General features: G+C 47.5%; 1 protein-coding gene across 1 annotated transcript; it reads left to right on the plus strand.

Annotated features, from left to right (window-relative positions):
- The first annotated feature begins 38 nt into the window (after window positions 1-38).
- MRPL37 (mitochondrial ribosomal protein L37) lies at window positions 39-13766 on the plus strand. Its single transcript, XM_039887028.1, has 7 exons — window positions 39-457; window positions 2874-3057; window positions 3152-3267; window positions 5663-5848; window positions 7874-8031; window positions 10980-11183; window positions 13001-13766. Exons 1-7 carry the CDS (start codon window positions 112-114, stop codon window positions 13076-13078), a joined length of 1272 nt encoding a protein of 423 aa, XP_039742962.1. The 5' UTR covers window positions 39-111; the 3' UTR covers window positions 13079-13766.
- The last annotated feature ends 8713 nt before the right edge of the window (window positions 13767-22479 follow it).

Consider the following 22479-nt stretch of genomic DNA (forward strand, 5'->3'; position numbering starts at 1 on the left):
GCTGCCACTCATAAAACTAGCTTTGGCGCCCAGCCCCTTTCCTTCCCAGTAGACCTTGCGCACGGGAAGATGGCGGCGTCCAGGTGGCGGTCTTGAGGAGACCGAACCGGTATGGCTTTGGCGTCGGGCCCCACAAGGCGGGCGCTTCGTCTTCCTGGAAGGCTCGGCTTTGGGGGCGACGGGACCCCGAGACGCGGGGCGTACGAGTGGGGCGTTCGCTCCACGCGGAAGCCCGAGCCTCCTCCCCTGGACAGGGTGTATGAAATCCCTGGACTGGAGCCCATCACCTACGCGGGGAAGATGCACTTCGTGCCCGGTCTGGCGCGGCCGGTCTTTCCGCCGTGGGATCCTGGCTGGACGCACCCAAAGTTCCGCCGCGCGCCCCCGATCCAAGAGCATCCGCTGTACAAGGACCAGGCCTGCTACACCTTCCACCAGCGTTGCCGCCTCCTCGAGGGTGAGGCCCCTGGATGGGCGGGAGGGGACCATGTTCCTCTGCCCAGTACTGACCCCAAGCCCTCTGTGACTTTGGGCAAGACATTGAAACTTAAAAGGTCTCACTTTCTTCGTCTGTGAAATGGGGCCAGTAGTGATTCTTATTACGAGAGTTGTCCTGATTAAGTGGGTTGTAAAGAGCTTTGCTTGTTTGAAGGAGGTATTAGAGTTGGAGTGGCAAAGCGAAAAGACCTGGTTTCCAGGCCTAGTCCTGCCTCTAACTCTGTGATTTGGTGCAAGTGGCTGAACCTTCCTGAGCCTCCCATTTTCTGTGAAGTAAGTGGTTTTGACTAATGGTTCTTATGACACTTCCAGCTCTTGACACCTGAGAGATGTAGCTGTACATTTAAGAAATAGATAGATGGAGCAGCAGAAAGAATGCCCCTTGCCTATAGCCTCCCTTCACAGGATTGATAAATGTGACTGAGAGAAGTGATTTGTCCACAGGCGCACTTTGGTTAATAGTGAAGCCAGAGCTGCATATCTCATTTCATAAGTCAAAGGTCAGAGCTGGGATGTTCTTTTTCAAGGAAAACAGGTTCCCTAAGTCCCACACCAGATTTTTTTTTTTAACTCCACCACAAAATCTAGAAGTTACATTTCTAAATGTTTGTATTTCCAATGTCTTATAAGCCTTAAAGTGGAAAGTTTCATTGCCCTCATTGTCTTTCATTGGTTACTACTAAAGAAATTGCCTGAGGGTGTCTCCCCCAAAGTTTCCTAGGCTCCCTTTAATCTCAGACATAACCTTACAAATGAAGATATGTCCCCGAGTCAGAGTGGTTTTCCAGATGCGATGAGTAGTCTGCTAACCAAAGCAGTAACCAGCCCTCTGTCAACTTGTGGGCACAATCATTTGAAAGAATACAGTGTCAACTTCGATCTGAGGGTGGAGGACTGATGTATGGACTTAATGCAGAACTTAGGTCCCTAGGTCTGTGCCTGTTCCTCTTTTAGTGAAGCCAGATCTGGGGAAAGTGAAGGAAGGAGCTTTGCCTAGGACAGCAGCCCACTGGAAGTAGCTGACATTCCTTAATATTTAAAGATTAAGCAGTCAGAATCAAATCTTTTAGTTTACTTATACTCCACCTTTTTCTGAAAAGTATTTTGAGCATCTTATAGAAATTTTATAACACAGATTAAATTAAAAATAGAAAGGTGAGGCAACCAGCACAAAGGAAAAATAAAACAGTGTGGTGAATAAAAAAAAAAAAAATTACAGTCTGTGAGGTTCTATTTGCTAAAGAGGAGCCCTAAACTTGGTTCTCAGCTTATTAGCAGTCAACAAATGGTACAGAAATGGGGATACTGACTAGGCCAGTTGCCTATTTCTATAAATTGTTTTATTAGAATACAGCCATGCTTACTTGTTTACTTTTTTTGTCTATGGCTGCTGTCATGCTACAGTGGCAGAGTTGAATAGTTGTGGTAGAGACTATATGACTTGGAAGCTGAAAATATTTACCATCTGGCCCTAAAGAAATAACGTATGTCAAGCCCTGATATAGGGAAAAACATTTTCAGTTATGCAGTTCACCATGTCCATAAGACAAGACAGTACTCTACCCAGGAAAATCCCAGTCCTCCTGTACTAAGGCCAGGGAGAGGTTCAGAAGGTCTCAGGGAGGACCCTGTGTAATTAATAGAAAAATATTCTCAGTATAATCATTTTGACAAATACAGCAGTATGTTTCATACAGCTTCTTCATACAAAAATTTCCTTATGAAATAACTTATAGAATCTCAGAGTTAGAAGAGATGTGAAAAATTATCCATTTAAGGGCTCCCAAACTCAGGGCTCTTCAAATTATTCATGGTTTAAAAGTTATTTCCATTATTTCCAAAAACTGCTTTCCCTTGATAAAACAGCATGGACTTAATCCTGGGCCTACACCTAATAAATGAGGTATATTTGGTAGATAAAGCCTTTTCCGATCAAGGACTGAGGTGTGATTTAATAGAAAGGATCTAGGTTTTGAAAGGTTGGCATCCATTGATTTAATCCCATAGTCAAGTGTCTGAATCCTGCAGGCAACAGGCAGACCTTTGCCTGCAAGATTCAGCCTTATGATCTCAGCCATTTGAGCCACTGTTTGAATTCTTCCTATGGCAAGCACTCACCATCTCAGTTGTTAACTATCCTTAAGTAGACAAGTCATTCCTGAAGTTGAGTTGAAATGACTGTCCTAGCTTAGGCTCTTTATTTTTAGTTCTGACCCCTCAGATGTCACAGAAGAAATCCCATAAATATTCCTCCCTCTCACCCTCATCCTCTCTCACACACTCAACCGACACCCTTTTCCCCAAGATGTTACCTGGCAGGCTTAAATATCTCTTCCTGTCTTTTTTTTTTTTTCTTGTAACTGATTACCCCAAAGGTGTAAAGCAGGCTCTCTGGCTTACCAAGGCCAAGTTAATAGAAGGCCTTCCTGAGAAAGTGCTTAGCCTTATTGAGGATCCAAGGAACCACATAGAGAACCAAGATGAACGCGTTCTGAATGTGATCTATCACGCCCGTCTCTGGCACTCCACTGAAAACATCCCCAAGAGAACGACCTACTGGTAAGTTTCCCCCATGTCAGTGAGATTTCTAGTTGATGAATTTTGGTTTATATCTGTTGCTTTATATCTCCAAATGTTTCTTCTTTTCTCCAAGCCCAATCATTGTGGACAGTCTGTTACAGCTGTGTAAATCCCAGACTTTCAAGCATCCTTCGCTAGCCAGGCGGATCTGTGCCAAAAACTACACGTTATCCACCACTTGGAATCGAGGTTGGTTATCTTGTATGCCAGAAAGCTTTAGTCTGTTTATCAGTCTTTCTAGTCTTAGCCCAGTTCACATTCCCACATACCCCTCCACTCCCATATGTATCCTCACTCCCATCCTCATGGTCTAATTTTATAGGCTCAGACACATCCTCATTATCATTAGCCATAGCGCAGCCTTTTTTGTTTTTAATCACTTCTTTCCAAGACTTAATTCAACCATATCTATTGAGTGCCTGCAAGTTCCTAAATGTTGACAATAAGGAAGTAATAAAGCATACACAGTCTCTGCCCTCACAAGCTCATATTCTGCTGCAAGAGCCTTCTTACCCCATGCATGCTTTTTTCCTTTGCCCAGTTCATTTTCCATGTAGCTGTTTGATCTTTCTAAAGTGCAAGTCTTCCTATGTCCCTCCTGTTTCATATCCTTCACTGTCTCCAAGTAGTTGAAACCATTTATCATGATATCCAAGGCCCTCTGTGATTTGGACACCCACCTAGTCTTTCTAGTCTTATCTCTTGCTCTAATACCCACCACCCCGCATGCCCAAATGTACACTTTAGCCACTTGCAGCTTTTTGGCTGCATCAAGCTTTTATACCTTTGCAAATGCTGTGCATTCTGTCTAGAACTCTTTTCTGCTTTCCTCATTTGACTAAATTCTTATTTGCAAGACTCAATTCAAGCCGTCTTCCAATGTGAATCCATAGGTTAGCTAGTCCTCCTCTGTGCCCATTACGTATATTTTTATCATAGCACATATTATACTGTGTTATAGTTACCTGGTATCTTTTCTGTCTGCCCCCCTAAACTGTGAACTCCTGATGTCAGGGACCTTATGTTGTTCATTTTGGTGGAATCCTGGTCTTTTCACTTTTCCATAATTTGTGGAATCCTGGAGCAGAGAAACCAGCTATGAAATAATTTGGGATTTTCAGGACATCTTTTTGGTCGGATTTCTCTGGCTTTCCCCTTTGAGCATGGACTTCCTGGCAAGCAGTCAGCTTTATAGAGGTAATGGCACAACTAAGGAAATTAGTGAGCCTTATTAATAGAAGAGAACTTGTTGGCCCATCATCAAGTATTACCTCTAATTAAACTGCCCCATTTGCAACTGTCACTGGAGGAGAGATGTGAAGGGAATTGAATTGGAAACCACACGAGAGTGGTCTGTGGAGAAAATCTAAAACCCAAGGTTAGGCAGGGTCCAGGCACATTTATCTTCCTTGCAGATTATATATGAGGAAACAGGAAATACTTTAGAAAACTATTCTTGAGGTATGGGTGTGATGTATTTTAACAACCACATCAGAATTTATCCACAGATGTAGTATCCCTTTTTTACGTACTCAGTAAGTGAGACCACATGCTAATTAAATGGCAGTGCTGTTAGCCATTAGATATGTAAGTTCATTATCCTTGATCCATTACCATCACACTGCTATTTGACTATTTCTAAAAACCCAAGCACCTTCAGAGAAAGATTTGCCTCCACTTAGAATGCTCAGAAAGCTATTCTCAAGGAGTTTTTCCAACATATTTTGCCGGGTGGTGGCACGTGGCCTCCTGTGGGAACCTCTGTGAAGGATATTCGTACATATTCACAATGGCAGGCTTTCTGATTAGTCAGATGTGAGTTTTTTCTTCATACACCCGTGTCTCCATGTAGCAGATATGCTAATCCAACTTAAGTGAGGCTTTTTGACAGGCTCAATTTATTTTACTCTCAGTTGTGGACAATCCGGCCCTTTTCCTGGATTTAATAACCTGGGCATAGAATAACTCTCACTCATTCATTACTGGGTCCTCAGCTTAGAGCAAGCAGGTGCTTAGGACGATCTGTATAGGGCAGCCCTGAACCCACAGAGACCACGAGGCCTCAGGGATCACTGGAAAGGGAACACAGGAAGAAGAGTGCATTGGTCAGTCCCCCTCTCAAGAATCCCAGGATTGAGAACCATATGATTTCACGCATGTGGAATATAAAACGGAAAGCAGCAAATGAATACGACAAACAAAAACTCATAGACAAAGACAACAGTATAATAGTTCCCAGAGAGACTAAGTGGGAACGGAGAGGTAGACAAAGGTAAAGGGGGTCAAATTTATGGTGATGGAAGATTTGACTTAGGGTAGTGAACACACAATGCTCTATACAGATGATGTATTATGTATTATTGAATAGTACACTTGAAACCTATTTAATTTTATTAATGTCACCCCAATAAATTTAATTAAAAAAAAAAAAAGAATTCCAGGATTAATCTCTTAACCAAAGTTTTGTTTTCTGTGGTTAGGCTGGTCAGCTCGTAAAACTTATATAAAAGACTTGAGCATGGTGTGATGAAACTGAGATAAGGCTTTAGACCAGGTTAGACTAATCGTCTTTCTCCCCTTTTAGAGTCTCTTCTCCTTCAGGTCCGTGGTTCTAGTGGAGCCCGACTGAATGCCAAGGACCTTCTGCCCCCCATTGCCTCCAGAGAGGAGGTAGAAGCTACTAAGAATCATGTTCTTGAAACCTTCTATCCCATATCTCCCACTGTCGATCTTCAGGAATGCAATGTTTATGATGTGAAAGATGACACAGGTGAGTATCAAGCCTTTGACTTTCAGGCAGCGTGGAGAAGAGGGACGTGCTTTTTTTTTAAGAGAAAAGATATATTGAGTACTTACTATATGCTAGGCACCTGACTTGCATGTTCTTCTAAGATCCATGGAGTAGCCCTGTGAGACAGTTACTATTATCCCAGTTTTATAGGCAAGGTAACTGAGGCTCAGGGAGGTGAAATGATTTGCTCAAAGGCTGACTTTGCTTTTGACTCCTGAAAAGCTACTCTCTTAGGTCAGAGTTTTAATGGGTGGCTAGAGGGGCATTTGATCAGGGGCCAAATGTTTCCTATATTCATAGGTCCCTTGAAAGACACCTCTTTCTATGTAACCTATAAACTCTGGCCAACCTCCTGGTAGGCCTGAAGAAACCCCACAGGCATTGAATGAGGCTATTTATCCAAACTCCATCAAATAAGGCATCGCTGTCTACCCAATCAGCTCAGAAAGAAACTAGGGAGTCATGCTAGGCAGGCCCCAACTCAGTCATGAGCGTCTTTCTCCTTTCCCTCTCTTGATTTCCACAGCTGCAACTGAAGTCAGTCCCTCCCGTCTCTCACTCTGCCTGTCGCCACAACCTCCCAGCTGGTCAGTCTGCTTCAGGCTGTTTTCTCTCCAGTCCACCTAGTTCACAATTCCAGAGTAGCCCTTCTAAAGCACAAATTTAATCTCATCTCTCTCAATGCCTATCCTCCCCATTGCCTATTGGATAGAGTCTGAACTTCTTAACTTATTACATGAGGGCTTTCGGGTCTGGCCTGTGCCCCTCTCTCCAGCCTCACCTTTGTCTGCTCCCCTACATGCCTCCTTTATTTCAACTATGCTCAATATATTGTGCCCTTTCTCACCACCATGCTTTGACACATTCTTATACCTCCGCCTGGAACTTTTGACCATTCACCTCTTTTTGTCTTCAGCTTGATAACTCTTCATCTTTCATAATTCATCTTAGGAAGCACTTCTTTCCAGAAATGCTCTGGGACCTTCTAGTCATATCAGGACCTTTTATCTTTCCTTCCACAGCCCCTGACTCAGCTTTAACTTGACATGTCTCTCCATCTGGATATGATCAGTTTTCCTGTCAGTCTTCCCCTCTAGACTGAGTTCCTCAAAGGCAATGGCAGGCTCTGCTTGGCCTCTGTTCCTGGTACCCATCTTAGAGCTTGGCACAGAGTAAGTGCCGAGTGTTGGGTATTTACATATGCTGAGGAACCAAAGCAGGGATTGAGGCAGGTGGGAAAGCCATGTCTGTGTCTTTATCTTAAGTAGTGCTCTTCTCTGGGATTTTTAGAGCCCACATTTTCCCAGGCTCTTTCTCCCTCCTTTTCACTCACTTTCACTGATCTAGGTTACTCCTTCTAGAAGCCTTCAGTCTACCAAAGGTTTATCCAGAGCCATGCAGGGGAAGAGAATGATGACCTGGTAAGATCATGGCTGAGATGAGCAAGAGTTAAACTTTGATTCTCACCCACCAGTGTTGTACAGATAGTTGTGAGGTGTGAGGAAGTCATTTGTTATTAATAATAAAATATTGAATTTTGCAAATGATTTCTTTTTTTAAAAAATTATTGCCATGGATTTCAGGTTATACTTCTGCTAACATCACTGTCATCCATGTGCTCGAATGAGAGAGAAAGGGGTGGAGTTAGAGCTAGCGTGCAAGAATTACCTATAACAGGTTGGCAAACATTTTCTGTCAAGAGCCAAATCATAAATATTTTAGGTTTTGCAGGCCGCATGTGGTTTCTGTCACAGCTACTCAGTAGACATTATGTAAATGAGTAGGCAGAGTTGTACTCCAGTAAAAACTTTATTTTTTAAAATAAGCAGGGGGCAAGATTTAGCCAACAGGCTAAAGTTTGCCAGCCCCCAAGCTAGGCTGATAGTATTTGCCTTTATTGAGTCTTTGTAGTGCCTGGCACCGAACTAAGGTGAAGTGACTCTCCTGAGCCTTGGGGCAGGCCGATTAATCTTTTCTGCCTTTACGTGGTTCTGTATCTTACAGGATACCGGGAGGGTTATCCTTATCCCTATCCCCACACCCTGTATTTTCTGGAGACAGCCAATTCACGACCATACCGCTTTCAACCAGATCAGCTGCGGGCCAAGATGATCCTGTTTGCCTTTGGCAATGCCTTGGCTCAGGCCCGGCTCCTCTATGGGGTATGTATGTAGACAAGACCCCCCTACCTTACACTCCTCAAAGAAAGAAAGAGGGCAGCGGGGATTCCTTGCTTAATTGAGAAATTTTAGGGAGAGGCACTTCCACTCATTCTGAACTGACATCCGCTGGGGACCTACTATGTGCCTGTCTTTTACATAAAGTACCTAACTTTTTTCTTTATCATAGCAACTCACACAGTTTTATTATAATGTCCAGTTTTAAAATTACGCCACAGAATCACAGGGAGGCTGAGCCGCTTGCCCAGCTTTACACAGCAGTAAGTAGTGGAGAAAGGATGAGAACTAGGTATACCCAAATCCTAAGGCTTCAGTTGTCCATGCTCCAGCACACTGCCTTTGTTCTGTAGTATTAGGATTGGAGCACCAGGCTCCATCAGGCAGGCAGTGGAGGGGCCTAGACCTGCCTGCCAAGTCAGGACAGGTTCTGGGGACCTAAGATACCCCTTGCTGGTAGCCCCTTGATTCTAAGAGGAAGCCTCAGGGTCCTAGATGGTATAGAATGCAGGTGGAGTGGTCGTCACAAGAGCTGTTCCAAGACTGGGGGAAATCTCTTCCAGGAACAAGGAGTGGGAGAGTGTTCCTGAGAGCTGCTGCCAGTTCTCAGGACTTGGTTAGAGCCTAAGGCCCTATGGAAGAGTGAGGAAATTCAAAATGTTCTGTTCCCTATCCTACTTCAACTAGGAACTAGGTGGGATTGGGGAGGTGTGGTTAGCCAAATGAAATAGGGAGTGGAATGGACCTTGCCTGTGTCGAGCATCTGCTACATGGCAAACATTTAATCAGTGTTCTCTGTATTAGTGGTTCTCAAAATATGGTCCTGGATTAGCAGCATGTGCATCATCTGGGAACTGGTTGGAAGTGCAGACCCCGCCCAGACCTACTGCCTCAGAAACTCTGGGGGTGGGCCTCTGGCAATCAGTGTCATAACAAGCCTTCCAGGTAGTAATGGTACAAGCTCAGTTTTGAAAACCACTGCACTAAAATTTGAGAACCATTGCATTATTTAATCCTTGCAGCAACCCACTATGGCAGATACTGTTAGCTTCATTTTACAGATGAAGAAACTGAGGCTCACAGAGGCTAAGTAACTTGCCTAAGGTCACAGCTAAGAAATTAGCAGCTGTCACAGCTTTATGTGATCTTGTGTCTTTTCAGTCCTTGGAAGATTATCTTTATTTCTGTTATCTGTATATTTCCTGAAAGCTCTGGAAAGTTGGGTAACTTGCCCAAGATCCCATAGCTAATGAGTGGGTTGGCTAGTACTGGAGCCATGATCCCTCCAGCTTTGAACAACCTACTGCCACCCATGTCTGAGGCAGGGGACAGAGGCAGAGATAGTCATGTGCCAGGTCCCAGGCCTGTACACTCATGGTAGCTTCTGTGCCAGGAGAGCATGGGTAGCAATGCTGCCACTAATTGCCACCTAGTTGGGTAGGAAAGGAGGTCTCCCTTACCCCCTCCAGGTACAGACTATTCCTGGGGATGTGAAGTTGAGCAATTATGGGAAGAGCCTCTGGTAAAAGGTAAAATTGCTGAGAAATTTATGTACTACCTGCAGTTTTATTGATCTGTAGAGGGAGATAAGAGTCAATACAGAATTCTCAGCTAACACTTAAAAGTACTTTTCTTTTTATTTATTACTCATGCAACTAAGAACAGGTATATCTAAGGCCAACAGTCCCAGCGTGGCCCACACTGAGGTCTGACATTAGCTATTTCTAATGTTGGTTCCAGCCCTGGAGGGGTGAATATAGGCAGCATTTTTGAATCAAGGATGCTGTGCTTCATGGGGCCTGTCTATTGGGTCTTTGTCCAGTGAGTAGCAATCACCAAACTGGATTACTGCAAAGTCTTGGTAGGGCGAACATATGATTTGTTAACCAAACTGGGACAATACTGAGAGTGAAAAAATGTTCTGTTATTAGACCAATGGGACACTGAATGTAGAGCAGAATAATAGGGGTTTAAGTGATTTAATAGCATGGGGTCTGATCCTGGCTCACATCTCATGGGTAACCTTGAGCAAATTATACTACCTCTCTGAACCTCAGTTTCCTCATCTGTTAAGTGAATGAATATACCCCTAGATGTGAGATTAGAGGTGACTTTATGTAAAACTTGTGTAATGCCTGACACATGAGAGGCCTTCAGTAAATGGTTGCTAGTGTCATTATTATATCAAGTCGTACAAATTGAAAGAGATAATTAGCAAATGTGTTGACTGGTGAAATCCTGAGGCTGACATGGCTGGAGACACTCCAGGAATCTGGCACATTCTCAGAGTTGCATCGAGAGCACGAAGCCCAGGTAAGATGACTGTCTGCATTCTAGGATGCCAGGCCATTAGGAATAAGGCAGAAGTGGAAAATGAACACATCCTAGTGTTAGCCAGTCTAAGTTCTGATGCCACACACATCTTGTGACTTCAGATAAGGCACTTGCCTTACTCAGTCTTGGTTTCCTCATCTGTTAAGTGGAGTGAGAACTGAATGAGATTATTTATATCCATTGACCGTCCAGGTCCACATTTGATAGAGCTGATGACACTGTTGTCACCATCAGGCAGTGTCAGAAGTTTGAGGGATTTCCCATCATTAACCTCCCAGCTCACCTTCCTGTTCTGTGCTGCTTACCCAGTAATCACCTCTCAATAGCAAGAATTATTACTTTAATGTGCTCAAGTTGAAGAGCAGGCACCCTGGGGCCATGAGGCACCAGGCCAGGCAGAGCCAGGCTGGGTGGGGGAGGGAAGGCCCAGCTCTGGTCAGTGCCCTAACCTCACATTGTGTTTTCATTGCCCCATTGTGAAATGAGTACATGTAGTAGAGCATTTATTTTAAAGGCCAGAACTAGAGGTTGCCTGGTCTGTGCTGTTCTTTCTACCCCACTGTTTCTCATTTGATTTACTTATCTCCTTTTCCTCTCAGAATGACACTAAGGTTTTGGAGCAGCCAGTAGTTGTGCAGAGTGTGGGCACCGATGGACGTGTCTTCCAGTTCTTGGTGTTACAACTGAACACCACAGATCTGGCCTCTAATGAGGGCATCAAGAATCTGGTGTGGGTGGACTCAGACCAGCTCCTCTATCAGCATTTTTGGTGTCTCCCAGTGATCAAAAAGAAGGTGGTTGTGGTAAGTCCTGCCATCTCCAGCCTGTGATTAGAGTAGGGCCGTGACTCTCCCTACCCAGAGTGAGTGGGAGTGGGATCCTGGCTTTAGGAGCTCCGTACCCAGACCTCTGCCTGGAGGGCTCCTTCAGCCCTGCCCATCACCTAGAACAGCACCTTCTGCCCTGGGCCCTGCCCATCTCTTCATCTCCCCTCCCGATTCCCTCTGCACCCACCACACCCAGCTCCTCAGTTCCCCAGTGTGCCCTGCCCTTAAGTAGCTTGGAATCTTAGTAGATGCTGTATAAGAAGCTTCTCCCTTTCTCCCTCTCCTCACCCCATCCTCCATTTCTCTTTCCTTTGGCCATCCACTACTTGTCCTTTCAAGTTTAGCATAAGGACGTACCAGCCCACTCCCAGCCTCACATCAGTGCCCTGGGCAGGTTCCCATAGCCAGTGTTCCCTCATTACAGCATGATCACGCTGTTATTCTGCAGTCGTTTGTTTGCATGTTTTTCTCCTCCATCAAACCAAGCTCCAAGCTCCTCGAAGGCAAGGCCTGTGAATGATTCATTCATTTCATTCCACAGTTAGGGAACTCCTCCCATGGCATTGTCACCACTAGTGCTCGGCGGGCAGAGTCCAGGCCTACTTTCTGTACAGTGGGCAGTGACAGTATCTAAATTCGTAATATAACATCAAGCAGTGATAAGCACTCCGAAGAGACATAAAGCAGGATCAGGGGATGAGAGAGAACAGAGTAGGGGTGCTGCTGGATCAGACTAGCTGTGTCCTGTGTCCCACACAGGGCCTGGGTAGATTCATTAAATGACGTTGTTGAGCCTTTGAACATTCTCAGCATTGTATAATTCTCCAGCCATCTCTCAATGTTGTTTCACCTTTGAAATGGCTTCTGGGTCGGGGCCCTCTCTTTGGCTCCAGAAGCCATCGCGTCTCCCTGCACAGCCACACTAACCACCTCCGCATCTCTCTGTTCTTAGTCATGCTCTTTCTCTCCCCTGTGTGTCTGTAGGGCCTCTTCCTTCCAGAATACTGGCGTAGTGCCAGACTATCTCGGTTTGGTCAGAATGCTCCTCCTTACCTGTCCAGTTCAGCTCCCGCCCCTCTCTGCCTCTTGCCCTGCCTACACCACCCCCACCAACACGGGCCCTGGGCTCCAGCCTCGCCCCTGCTCTTCCCACCTTCATTTCTGCTTCTGTACTAGTACATGTGTTGGTCTCCGGTCTCTTACCTTTTCTTTTTCTTTCTGGCCCATTCTGCTTGCCCTTTAAGACTCATACATGATCTCTTCCATGCATGGAAGTCAGTTAGTTAGTCATTTTCTCTGTTTTTTTTTAACATTTTTTTTCTATTTCTAATATGAGGCCTGTCACCTTTTACTATCACTATTTGAACACCTGGCTATAAACTCTATGAGGGCAGAAGCCAGATTCAAGCCACTGTGGGTTTCCAGCAGTTGGCATAGGCCCAGTGCAGAGAGAGGGTGCCTGATAAATGTGTGTGGAATGAGTGAGGGCTTATTGGCCCTGGGAGTGAAAAGGGGCAACCGACCATTTGTTCCCGGTGGTCGAAGTGAGAGGGATTAGAGATCAGGTCAGTGACAACAGGACATTTAGCCAAAAGGTGCTAGCAGTGCTGCATGTCCTCTCTGACCCAGCCCCCTCAGGCATCTCTTCAGTGCCAGCTCCCCGGTGCCCTTCCTTGGTCCGTGAGAGAAGCAACTATTATTGGGTTGCTTAGGATTTACATAAAACCAACCTTTGTTTTAATTGCTGCCACTAAACCTCGTAGCAGGATTCTAATGGGCTGTGTTCTTTCCAGGAACCTGTTGGGCCGACTGGTTTTCAGCCAGAGACGTTCAAGAAGTTTTTAGCTTTGTATTTGCACGGTGCTGTATGAGCCAAGGACTGTTCTGCAGCCTCACGTACCCCCACGCTTCAACCCACCGAAGACCCTGCAGCCTGGGCAGGGCTTGGGGCCTGCCCGGAGCCTCAGTGCTCTTTTGGCCTGGTGGGCTCGCTGACAATAAAGAGTGCTTCCAGGGCACTGGAGTCTGTGCTTGGTGTGAGGGTGCTGTTGGGAGGGACATCCAGTTTCATGTGGGCCCACACCTTGAGCCTGCCGCCATATAAATGCAGGCCCTGGAGTCTGACCTGCCGCATCTCCGCCCACCACCCATTTTCTGACTTTAGATAAAAGTCTTCATCTAAGTTTCAATTTCTTCATCTGAAACTTGGGCCTAATATAACCTAACTTGTTTTGAAGACTATAGCTTATGTATATATATTGTCTGTCACATAGTAGGTGCTCTGTGATGGTTGCTCAGTTCTTTGGGGGTTATTTAAATTGTGGACACATTCACAATGACTACAGAAATTCTGAATAGAATATTCATTGTAGATTTCTCAACTAGTGTCCTGGTTACTGGACCAGTACACCCCTGGTTCAGCTGGCCTCCTATTTGTTCTAACAACATCCGGTCCTGCTCTGGGCCAGGTACCTATACACAGCATCTTACTTAATCCTTACACAACTCTTGACAAGGTAAATGTCATTTCCATATGCAATAAATATGTTGAATACCTACTATGTGCTGGCCTGAAGAAACACAGGTAGTGTAAGGAATTTGCCTGGGGTCACACTGCTGGTGTTTTAGGTCAGCTTCCCTAGGAAATACTTTGAAATGGAGATTTGCAGGTGAAAATCTGGGGAGAACCTTTAGGAATGGCACCTGTGGAGAGTGACACTGGCAGCAATGGTGGGAAGAGAAACTGAGCTCAGTGGGTTTGCACCTGAGGCTCAGGCCATTTTCAGTTCTGTGGGTGCTGTGGAGCAGAGCTGTCCCACTGAGATGTGAGGTGCTGAGCCTTTCCACAAAGACCATGGTTTGTCACCAGTCATTGGATAAACACTGCTCCCCAGAGTTGGAGAGACCTTGGGTTAGATGGCTTTGTTGACCTGAGCACATCCCAGAGGGACTGCTGAGCAATTATCCTTGGACACTTCCGCTGCTGGAGCTTCTTGCTTGAAGAAGTCTGGAGCACACATCGCATCCACCACAACTAGGAAGTGGCAGAGCTGAGTTTGCAGCTGGTGTGTCTCTGCCCCCAGGCTTGTGTTCCTCTGCTTTACAACTTAACCTTTTCTGCTGGGCAGAGTCGAGATGGGGTGGTAGGAGGGATTACCAGGGAAAAGACACAAATGAGGCTAGTGGCAGTGTGCATGTGAATGGGTCACTGGGGAAAGGCAACATGGTGTGCGAAGGCAGGGAGTCAACGAAGGATGCTGGTGAGTTGGGGAGGCTGGGGGTGAGGCTGAAGGGGACAGCTCACAAGAGGCCTTGAATGCCAAACAGCCCCAGGCTTCTCACGGCAGGTGACCTAGAGCCAGGGGAATTCACTGAGCCCTGTTGTCCATTTTACTTTTAATTTAAAAGATAAATATTACATATAAATGATGAAAATTTAAAGAACTCAGAAAAGTATGCTATAAAAATGAAGTCACTGCACCCAAGACAATTTCCAGTCCTTTTCCCTAAGTTACCACATCTTAAGAGTTTCTTATACAGTAATCATCACAGTGTATATGTGTAATAATGTAGGTATGTATATTAACTTAGTGTCATCCTAGTTACAGACGCTTCTACACATTTTGTCACCTAATACCTTGAGATGGAAGGATCTTGCCACATCAGCACGTGTGAGCTACCTTATTCCTTTGAGCAGCTGCATTAATAGCTATCGATGGACATCAGGTTATTTTCAGTTGTTAGCTATTATAAATAATGCCGCAGTGAGCATCCTTGTTCATGTATCTTAGAGTACTTTTGCCAGCATAGCCATCAGATAAATTCCTAGCAGAATTGCTGAGTCAAATGGATTTTTTTAAAAAACATTGGTAGTGTATGGAGGATGAGTTGGCAGGGCAACTGTACGGAGCCCAGCTGGAGGCCATTGCAGTAATTCTTGGGTGAATGATGGTGATGGCTTGAAGCCAGGCTGAGCAGGCTGAAGCCGCCTGGACCGGTGGAAGCATGCGGAGAGGGCAAAGCGAGCCTGAGTCTTGAGCATGTGGGACAGAGGCTGCAATGACCGGGCAACTTGAGGTCTGCCCTAGAAGGAGTCAGTGTTGTGGAGCAGGCCTAGGCAGCATGCCCTCATCCCCGCCCACCCTGAATGAGGACAGCCCTAATAGCTGGCCTACGTGTGTCCCCTTTGGACCTCGGAGCCAAAGTGTGGAGCTTGGAACCCACTGCACTCTCCCTGCAAGACCCTTGCAGCTGATCTGCAAGGTGAGGCTGTCAGGACTGGCAGTGTTTATCTCCCTATACAGATGAGGAAATTGAGGCTTAGAGACCATAGTGTGAAGAGCTGGAAAGCTCATAAGTGACGATAGCTGCCTCCTCTACAGAGATGTGCCCACTTCTTCAAATCCCACATGCCCACTTACCTCATCCTCACCACCATCTTACATTCTTTTCATCCTTAAAAACAGAAAGGGAGGAAATATAGGATGATTTTAAGGCTCTGTTTGGCCTTAAGACCTGAGAGCAGACTACCTACTTAGTGAGTCTCAGGGAATGAAACAGAAGTACTGTGTGAGGGGAGTGGAGGGGGAGGTCACACTATTGGTATAAAAACCCACTATAGGGACTTGGACGTTTAAGCCACAGACGTTGGAACTGAAATTTTGACACTGCCACTGTGAACATATTCTCATTTGGTTACATATTTAAGTGTCTGGTTGATCTATTAGAGGGTTCCTTAATTCATTTCCAGCAGACTTTATTGGCAAGGGAATTGTAATCTTGGACTGGAGGAAGCCATTTCTAAGAGCCTCCAATATTCCAGCTTCCCTCTCAGATCCTCAGTTTCCTCATCTGAAAAATGGGATAAAGCAATTCCCAGGTTGTCCCCACTTTTAGATTAATAAGCTACATTCATCCACATTTCAAGTAGCTGGGTCTGGAGGTATCAGAAGCCCTGTGAAAAGCTGGGCTTTCCACCTGTAGGCTGCTCTCTGTCCTCTCCCAAGCCTGGACCTAGAGTGGGTGCTTGCCAGAGGCTCTGTGACTTTCTGGGTTAGTCCCTCGGCTGCAGGTCCAAGGCTGGTGAAGGAGCAGGCCAAGGTCACCTCAGGTTTTACATAGCATCTCTCTGCTTCCCCTTCTGTGGCAGGAGAAAGTCCCTTCAATCATGTGTGTGACCTGAGTGTCTCACATCGTCTTCCCTTTGGCATGAATACACAAATCACCATGACTCACGGGTCCTACCTGTGGAAGACCACCCTGTTATAGGGCCCCTCTCCTGGGGTATGTCTGGGAACCTCCAGAGATGCGCACTTATTACAGATCAATTCTAGCGCCCACCCCTTGCCTCAGGATTATAAGCTCTCAAGCACTTGGTTCATTCATCCCACGAGTGTCCATGGCTTCTAGTATGTGGCAGGAATGCCCAAGGCCCTAGGAGTAGAGCAGTGACTAAAACAAGGTCCTTGCTCTCACAGCATTTACATTCTAATGAGGCAAGACAGTGAAGAAAGAAACATGTCAGAGTGACATGAAGAAAAGAGAAGGAGAGTGTCTTTGACGGGGCTCCCTGGACAGGCTCTGAAAGGAAGGATTGTGGCAGGTTTATTGGGGAGCACTCTCCAGATACCTGTAAGCAAGCCAACCTCTTAACCTCACAGCTGAGCAGAGGGAGGAGCTGCAGCCTCAGCTGATCCCACAGAGAGCTTAGAGCTGGATGGCCCTTTAGAGTTGTCCCCAACTGAGGCAAAGTGGTGGGGCCTTGAGGCCCCACATCATCTGGGAAGAGGTGGAACCTTACGTGAGGCAGTTCCCTGGGACCCAGGACAATGCCCAGGAAGGACACAATTGTGAGCTATTAGCAGTGGGTGAGGGTCAGCCCTTATGTCCCAGGATAAAGGGTACTCTATTCGATAACCAAGGTCAGAGAGGGCCTCTGTGAGGTGGTGTTTGAGCAGAGACTGAATGAGGCACGGGAGCAGGCAAGGAAGACAGCTGGGGAAAACGCAACAGATGAGGTGAGGATGGGGTTGGTGTTTGCAGAATAGCGAGGAGGCCAGGGAGGCCCTGTTGGAGCACAAACTCCCTTGGAACCCATGTTCCCCATCTCTCACTCTCAGCCTGCAACCACCAGCCTGCCCTCCTCTGTAAAAGAAGGAATTCAAGTCACACAGATCAGCAGAGTCCATGGGGATCTCTTTTAGAGGTAATGAAACAGCCAAAAAGCTGGAAGGGACTCAGAGGTCAGAGAGAGCTGGCTCTAATCCCAACTCTGCCCCTGAGAAGGGACTTGTTTATCTCGCCCTCTGTTCCATGGGTTCCCAGGAACCAATACTCCCCATCTAACAAGCGTACCCACCCACCCACCCCTCTCCCAGCTGGCTTACACAGTCCAGTGTGGGGAACATGCTCTCAGTGTAGCCTCTTTCATTCGTTAGCAACTCTGGCTGCTAAGTGTTCTCACGTTGGGAAGAATGTCATTCATCTCCTAGATTCAACTTGAGAGTCCCAGCTCTGCTGTCTGGGGCCCCACACCCCATGTTTCCTCTCAGTTAGGAGATAGCCTTGTAGAAATTTGAGGCTGGAAATTAAATGCCTCAAAGCCAAATAGCCCAGTGTCTGTCTCCCACTGAACTTCTAACCCACTTCTCAATCTATGGCTCACAGCAAACTCCTACTCCAGACTGTTATCACAGAGCAGGGACCAGGGACCCAATTCTTCAGCAGGGCTGAGTATGGCAGGGTAGAGTGAGGCCAGTCTCTCCCTTGTTCTGGACATTCTGCTTTGATTATTGCCACCAGAGATCTTCAGTCAAGCCCATGTCAGACATCCCAAGCTACATCTCCCCACACCCAAAGCCTACATCCAAGCTGTGGGCTTGCTGCCCATGGTAATTGTCTAGCCTGTCAAGAGCAGCATGGCCCCTCCCAGCTTTGTCACCCTCCCCCAACACACACACACACACCCCTTGTGGGTCTCTCCTCATGCCCAGCTGGGCCGTGATGGAACCCAAGAATAGGTCAACACTGGGGACTGAGCCCTGAGGTTTCCCACTATAGATCTTCTCTATCAGCAGTTACCCCATTTTATAAGTACCTACTGCGTGCCAGGCCTTGTGCTAGGAGTCAGAGATATAGAATGAGAGACATGGTCCTTGCCCTCGAGAGTTCCCAGTTGTGTGATGGACACTCACAGGAGTCAGTCTTCTTTGGATTTGCAGAAGCAGGCAGCCGTAAAGGTCACCTCTTTCCTCATACTTGAGTACCTACCCTCAGGTGACAGCATGCAGTGGGCATGATCCCTAGCTTCAAGGAGCTCCCAGCCTGATGGGAGAAAGCAGACGTTGAACCATTACAGCATAGGGGCCATGGAGGCTCAGAGAAAGCTTCCTGACAGAGGAGCCGTTTGATTCTAAAGGGCAAGCAGGAAAGGCTTGCCAAGGAGGAACAGCAAGAACGAAGGCCCCCGGTGGGCAGCAGTCCTTACGTTGTTCCACATGGCTGCATCACGAAGTGCTGAGGGGCAAGAAAAAGCAGCAGGGAATGGCAAGACCTCGCCATGCAGGATCCAAATGAATCGGTGAGTGTGGACCGTGTCCCCGGCATGGCGGGCCTGCAGTGCCGGGCCCCTCAGCCGCATGTGGCTCTCTAACACGCTCCGCAGTTTTCTCCGCTTGGTCTCCAGGGCACCTTGTTCTCCTACTCACTTCGCTGCCTCCTTCGCTGGTTCCTATTTCCCGCATCTCTTACTGCCGAGAGTCCTTGGCTCTCCCGATGATCTCAGCCGGGCTCGTGGCTTTCAAGACCATACAAATCCCAGCGTGTCTCCAGTTCTCTTTACGTGGCTATCTAGGGCATAAGCATCTCAACTTTAACTTGCCAAAATGGAGCATCACTTCAGCCTGCTCATCCTGCAGCCTGCCCCTGGCACATGAGGTGCTCAATGAATACGTGAATGAATGGATGGGTGGAAGAGTGTAAGGATGTTCAGAAGTTAGATCTTGGTGGCATCGGAAGGGCAGGAAACCAAAGAGGTGGCTGGCTGAATGTCCAGGTGACAGACGCCAAAGGCACCTGAGAATGGACGAAACACCAGTGCCGGATAGAACGGACCCTCTAACTTCTAGCACCCACCCCACCCCTTGATGTGGTCCTTTGTTTCCAGTACCCTAGTGCCCACGTCCAGTGAGTCCAGGGCAGAGTAGGACACATCTGCCTTTCACCCTTTCTCCTCCCCTGGTCAGTTCTACCCCAGCCCAGGGGAGGCCCAGCTCAATTCAGGGCAGAACCCTCATTGTAGCCCAAGATGTGCTCTGGGTTCAGCGCCTTGGAGCCTGTGGGATCCTCATGGGACAGCAGAGGCCAGGGGTGTTGTGTGGAGGGAGGTCCCTCGGGGTCACCCAAGGCATCAGGCTGAACAGTGGCAGCCCCGGCCGCATCCGAGTTAGAGTCCTGGTCTGGCTCTGTGCCTTGACAGCTACTGAACCCCTCCTCCTCACAGGCCGTCAGCTGGTTTGCTTCGAGGTTCTTCTTTCCTGGCTCCAGAGAGGGGTGCCCAGGCCGGAGGGAGAAGGTACAGGTCTCCAGCCAGGCCAGCTTTCTCTGACGTGGGCCCAGCCCTCACTCTGGTCCCTAGGCTGCGTGTCCCCTTGAAGTGGACCCTTGTGGACAATGATGACTCTAGCAGGCAAGCAGCTGCTGAGCTTGGGACTTCGGCCTGGCTCCTCGATTCCTGTCCAAGTTTCAGGGATGCGCTAATGTCGTCCTCTGTGGAAGGACAGGAATGACATTCCCTCTCCTGCTTCTCACTCAGGGATCTTTATCCTGGCTGCAGTGCCCAGGCAGGGCAGGGCAAGGCAGGGCAGGGCAGGGCAGGGCAGGGCAGGGCAGGGCAGGGCAGTGAAAACATTTTGGGGGAAGGAACCAGTCCTCTCCTCAAAGATCTGCCCTCGGTGAGAAGGCCAAGCCTGAACCAGCCCTCACCAGGGCTGTGTTGCAAAAGCAATTATGGGGGTTGGTGGGGAGTGGTGTGGAAGGGAGCTCCGTGTTCTCAACCCCCAAGCAGAGGTGGGCAGTGAAATATCAGGCTGGACCCTTTCCTCTCCCCCGTCTCCCATTGCCTGTTCCCTTGCAGCTCAGCACCCCCATGCCATTGCTCCTATCCCAAGTCCTGCTCTGGGGAGCACAGATGGCAGCAAGGGTATTGAAGGATGTTCACCCATCACCTCTACCTTCTTTGCCCAGGACTGGATTGGCATTTGGGACAAATGCCTCTTCAGAGCTGTGAGAACAGGTCAGCCACAGCCTGAGTCTCCTCACCTGTCCAACAGTGATGTTTCCCCAGCTGTCCAAAGGTACCCGTTATGATGAGCCTGGGAAACCCTGTTCTAAGATGAGGGGGGAAGGGACAAAAGGGAATCTTCTAGACCCTTCCAGCTACTCCCCATCACACTCATTTGGACTCTTCCCAAATGAGCAACAGTACCACTCACAGCTAACACTACGGCTCACTACATGCGAGGCACTGTTCTGAACACTAGATGGTAACTTGCCCTCACGCCAACCCAAGGTAGGCAAACCATCATCCCCATTTTATAGATGAGGAAACTGAGCACAGAGAAACTTGTCCACGACCACAAAGTAGGGGCAAAGGCAGGGTCTGAAACTAGCGATTTGCCGTCTGGTTCCCTCCACCCTTGTAAAGGTGGACTGAGCCCACACTTCACTCAGAAAACCACGTGTCCCTCCCCTCTCCTGCTATGGGCCTGGAATGAGGTCCCCAGAGGTCCGAAAAACAGGAAGTTCTTTCTAGACGTTCAAATGGGTATCCACCACTTTCTTCACCTCAGCTCTCAGTATTTCTTGCCTAGGTGACAGCTGCAGCTGGGTGTCTCATGCCTGTCCAGCCTGCCCAGCCATCTTTCAGGATGCTGCTTCCACCGGGTTTTCTAAAATTTACTCAGAATGTGTTACTCTGTAAACCCTTCAAGGGTTCCCTATTGCCTTGAAGGCGGAAAGGAAAGGGAAAGGGAAAGAGAAAGGAAAGAAAAAAAATCAACCTCCCCAGGGGTCCAGCACCCTCGGCAATTCCAACCACAGGGAGAATGCAGGGTGTGGCTGCAGCTCACAGGGCTGTTCTCAGTGATCCTCTCAATCAAAAACACAGGCCACTAGGAACCTCCTTCTCCTTCCAGAAAGACTTTCTGGCAAACCAAAATGTGTTTGTAAGACAGGAAACTGAAACTGGCTGTTATAATGTCCCCAAATGCTTGAAGTGAGACTGATGTCCTCCCTCTTAACCCGCCATCCCCAAAGGCCACTGCGACTCTCCACAGAAAATACAGAATTCACACACCCAGGAAAAGAAGGCAGATGCCTTGAACACAAAACAAGATCTTGTTATGCACTGGGAACAAAAACTCTGCGGCCGACGGGTCGCCTTGCGTTTTATAATCAGTGTAATAACCTCCGACCCATGTTCCCCCCAAACATGTCAGGAAGGGCTGCGGAAAAAAGATGTCCCTTTAATAAAACGTTATCAACATATATCGTACACAAACTACAATGTATCATAATTACTTTTTTTTCCTCTCTTAATTCAGAACCAGACTACAAGGTAAGAAAAAACACAGAAACAGCTACAATGTTCCCAATAATCCGCACAAGGTCTTTTTTCAGGCAGATGATATCTCACATAATATGATATACATGGATCAGAAAGGGGGAGAAACAAAGACAGCTACGGGGGAGGAGGAGGGAGTAAATGTACAAAGAATTCGGGTGTCTCCAGGGCAAGACACAGAGGTTTCCATGGGGGGTGCTGAGGTGAGGGAGGCCATGAGTCGCTCCTCCTGGGAGGGGACAGGCTCCACTGTCACGTGTGTCAGTTTTTGAAAATAAAAACAGGACCAGAAACAGCATGTCTGTTCGGTGGTTTGTGTCTTCCCCCACCCCCATAACTATTCCAAAGTCTTTCCATCCAGTTCCAAGCATATGCAGAGCAATTCTGGTCAATGTTCCATCTTTGAAAAAGGAGGAAGAATCAAGAGACAAAAATAAAAGAAAACCCAAACTCCAGCCCTACACTGCCCACATACAGGATGAGGACGATGCGAGGGCCACGGGGATGAGGACGCAGAGGTCACAGTTTCCATGTCCCAGGTCATAGCCATCCTGTCGGGGGTGGCCTCCCGCACTCTGCTCCAGGCCATCACCCAGCTGGCAGGATTCTCGCTGGGAAGACTGGGGTGGGGGCTGAGGATGGGGCTGGAGG

Source organism: Pteropus medius, unplaced genomic scaffold (genome assembly GCF_902729225.1).
Source record: "Pteropus medius unplaced genomic scaffold, Ma_sr-lr_union100, whole genome shotgun sequence".
Lineage (NCBI taxonomy): Eukaryota > Metazoa > Chordata > Mammalia > Chiroptera > Pteropodidae > Pteropus > Pteropus medius.

Bases quoted from the DNA above. Each gene is read 5' to 3' on its own strand.
- MRPL37 (XM_039887028.1), top strand. From the start codon at position 112: ATGGCTTTGGCGTCGGGCCCCACAAGGCGGGCGCTTCGTCTTCCTGGA. The intron at 3,058-3,151 runs GTAAGTTTCCCC...CTTTTCTCCAAG, and splicing joins CCCAAGAGAACGACCTACTG to CCCAATCATTGTGGACAGTC. The intron at 3,268-5,662 runs GTTGGTTATCTT...CTCCCCTTTTAG, and splicing joins ATCCACCACTTGGAATCGAG to AGTCTCTTCTCCTTCAGGTC.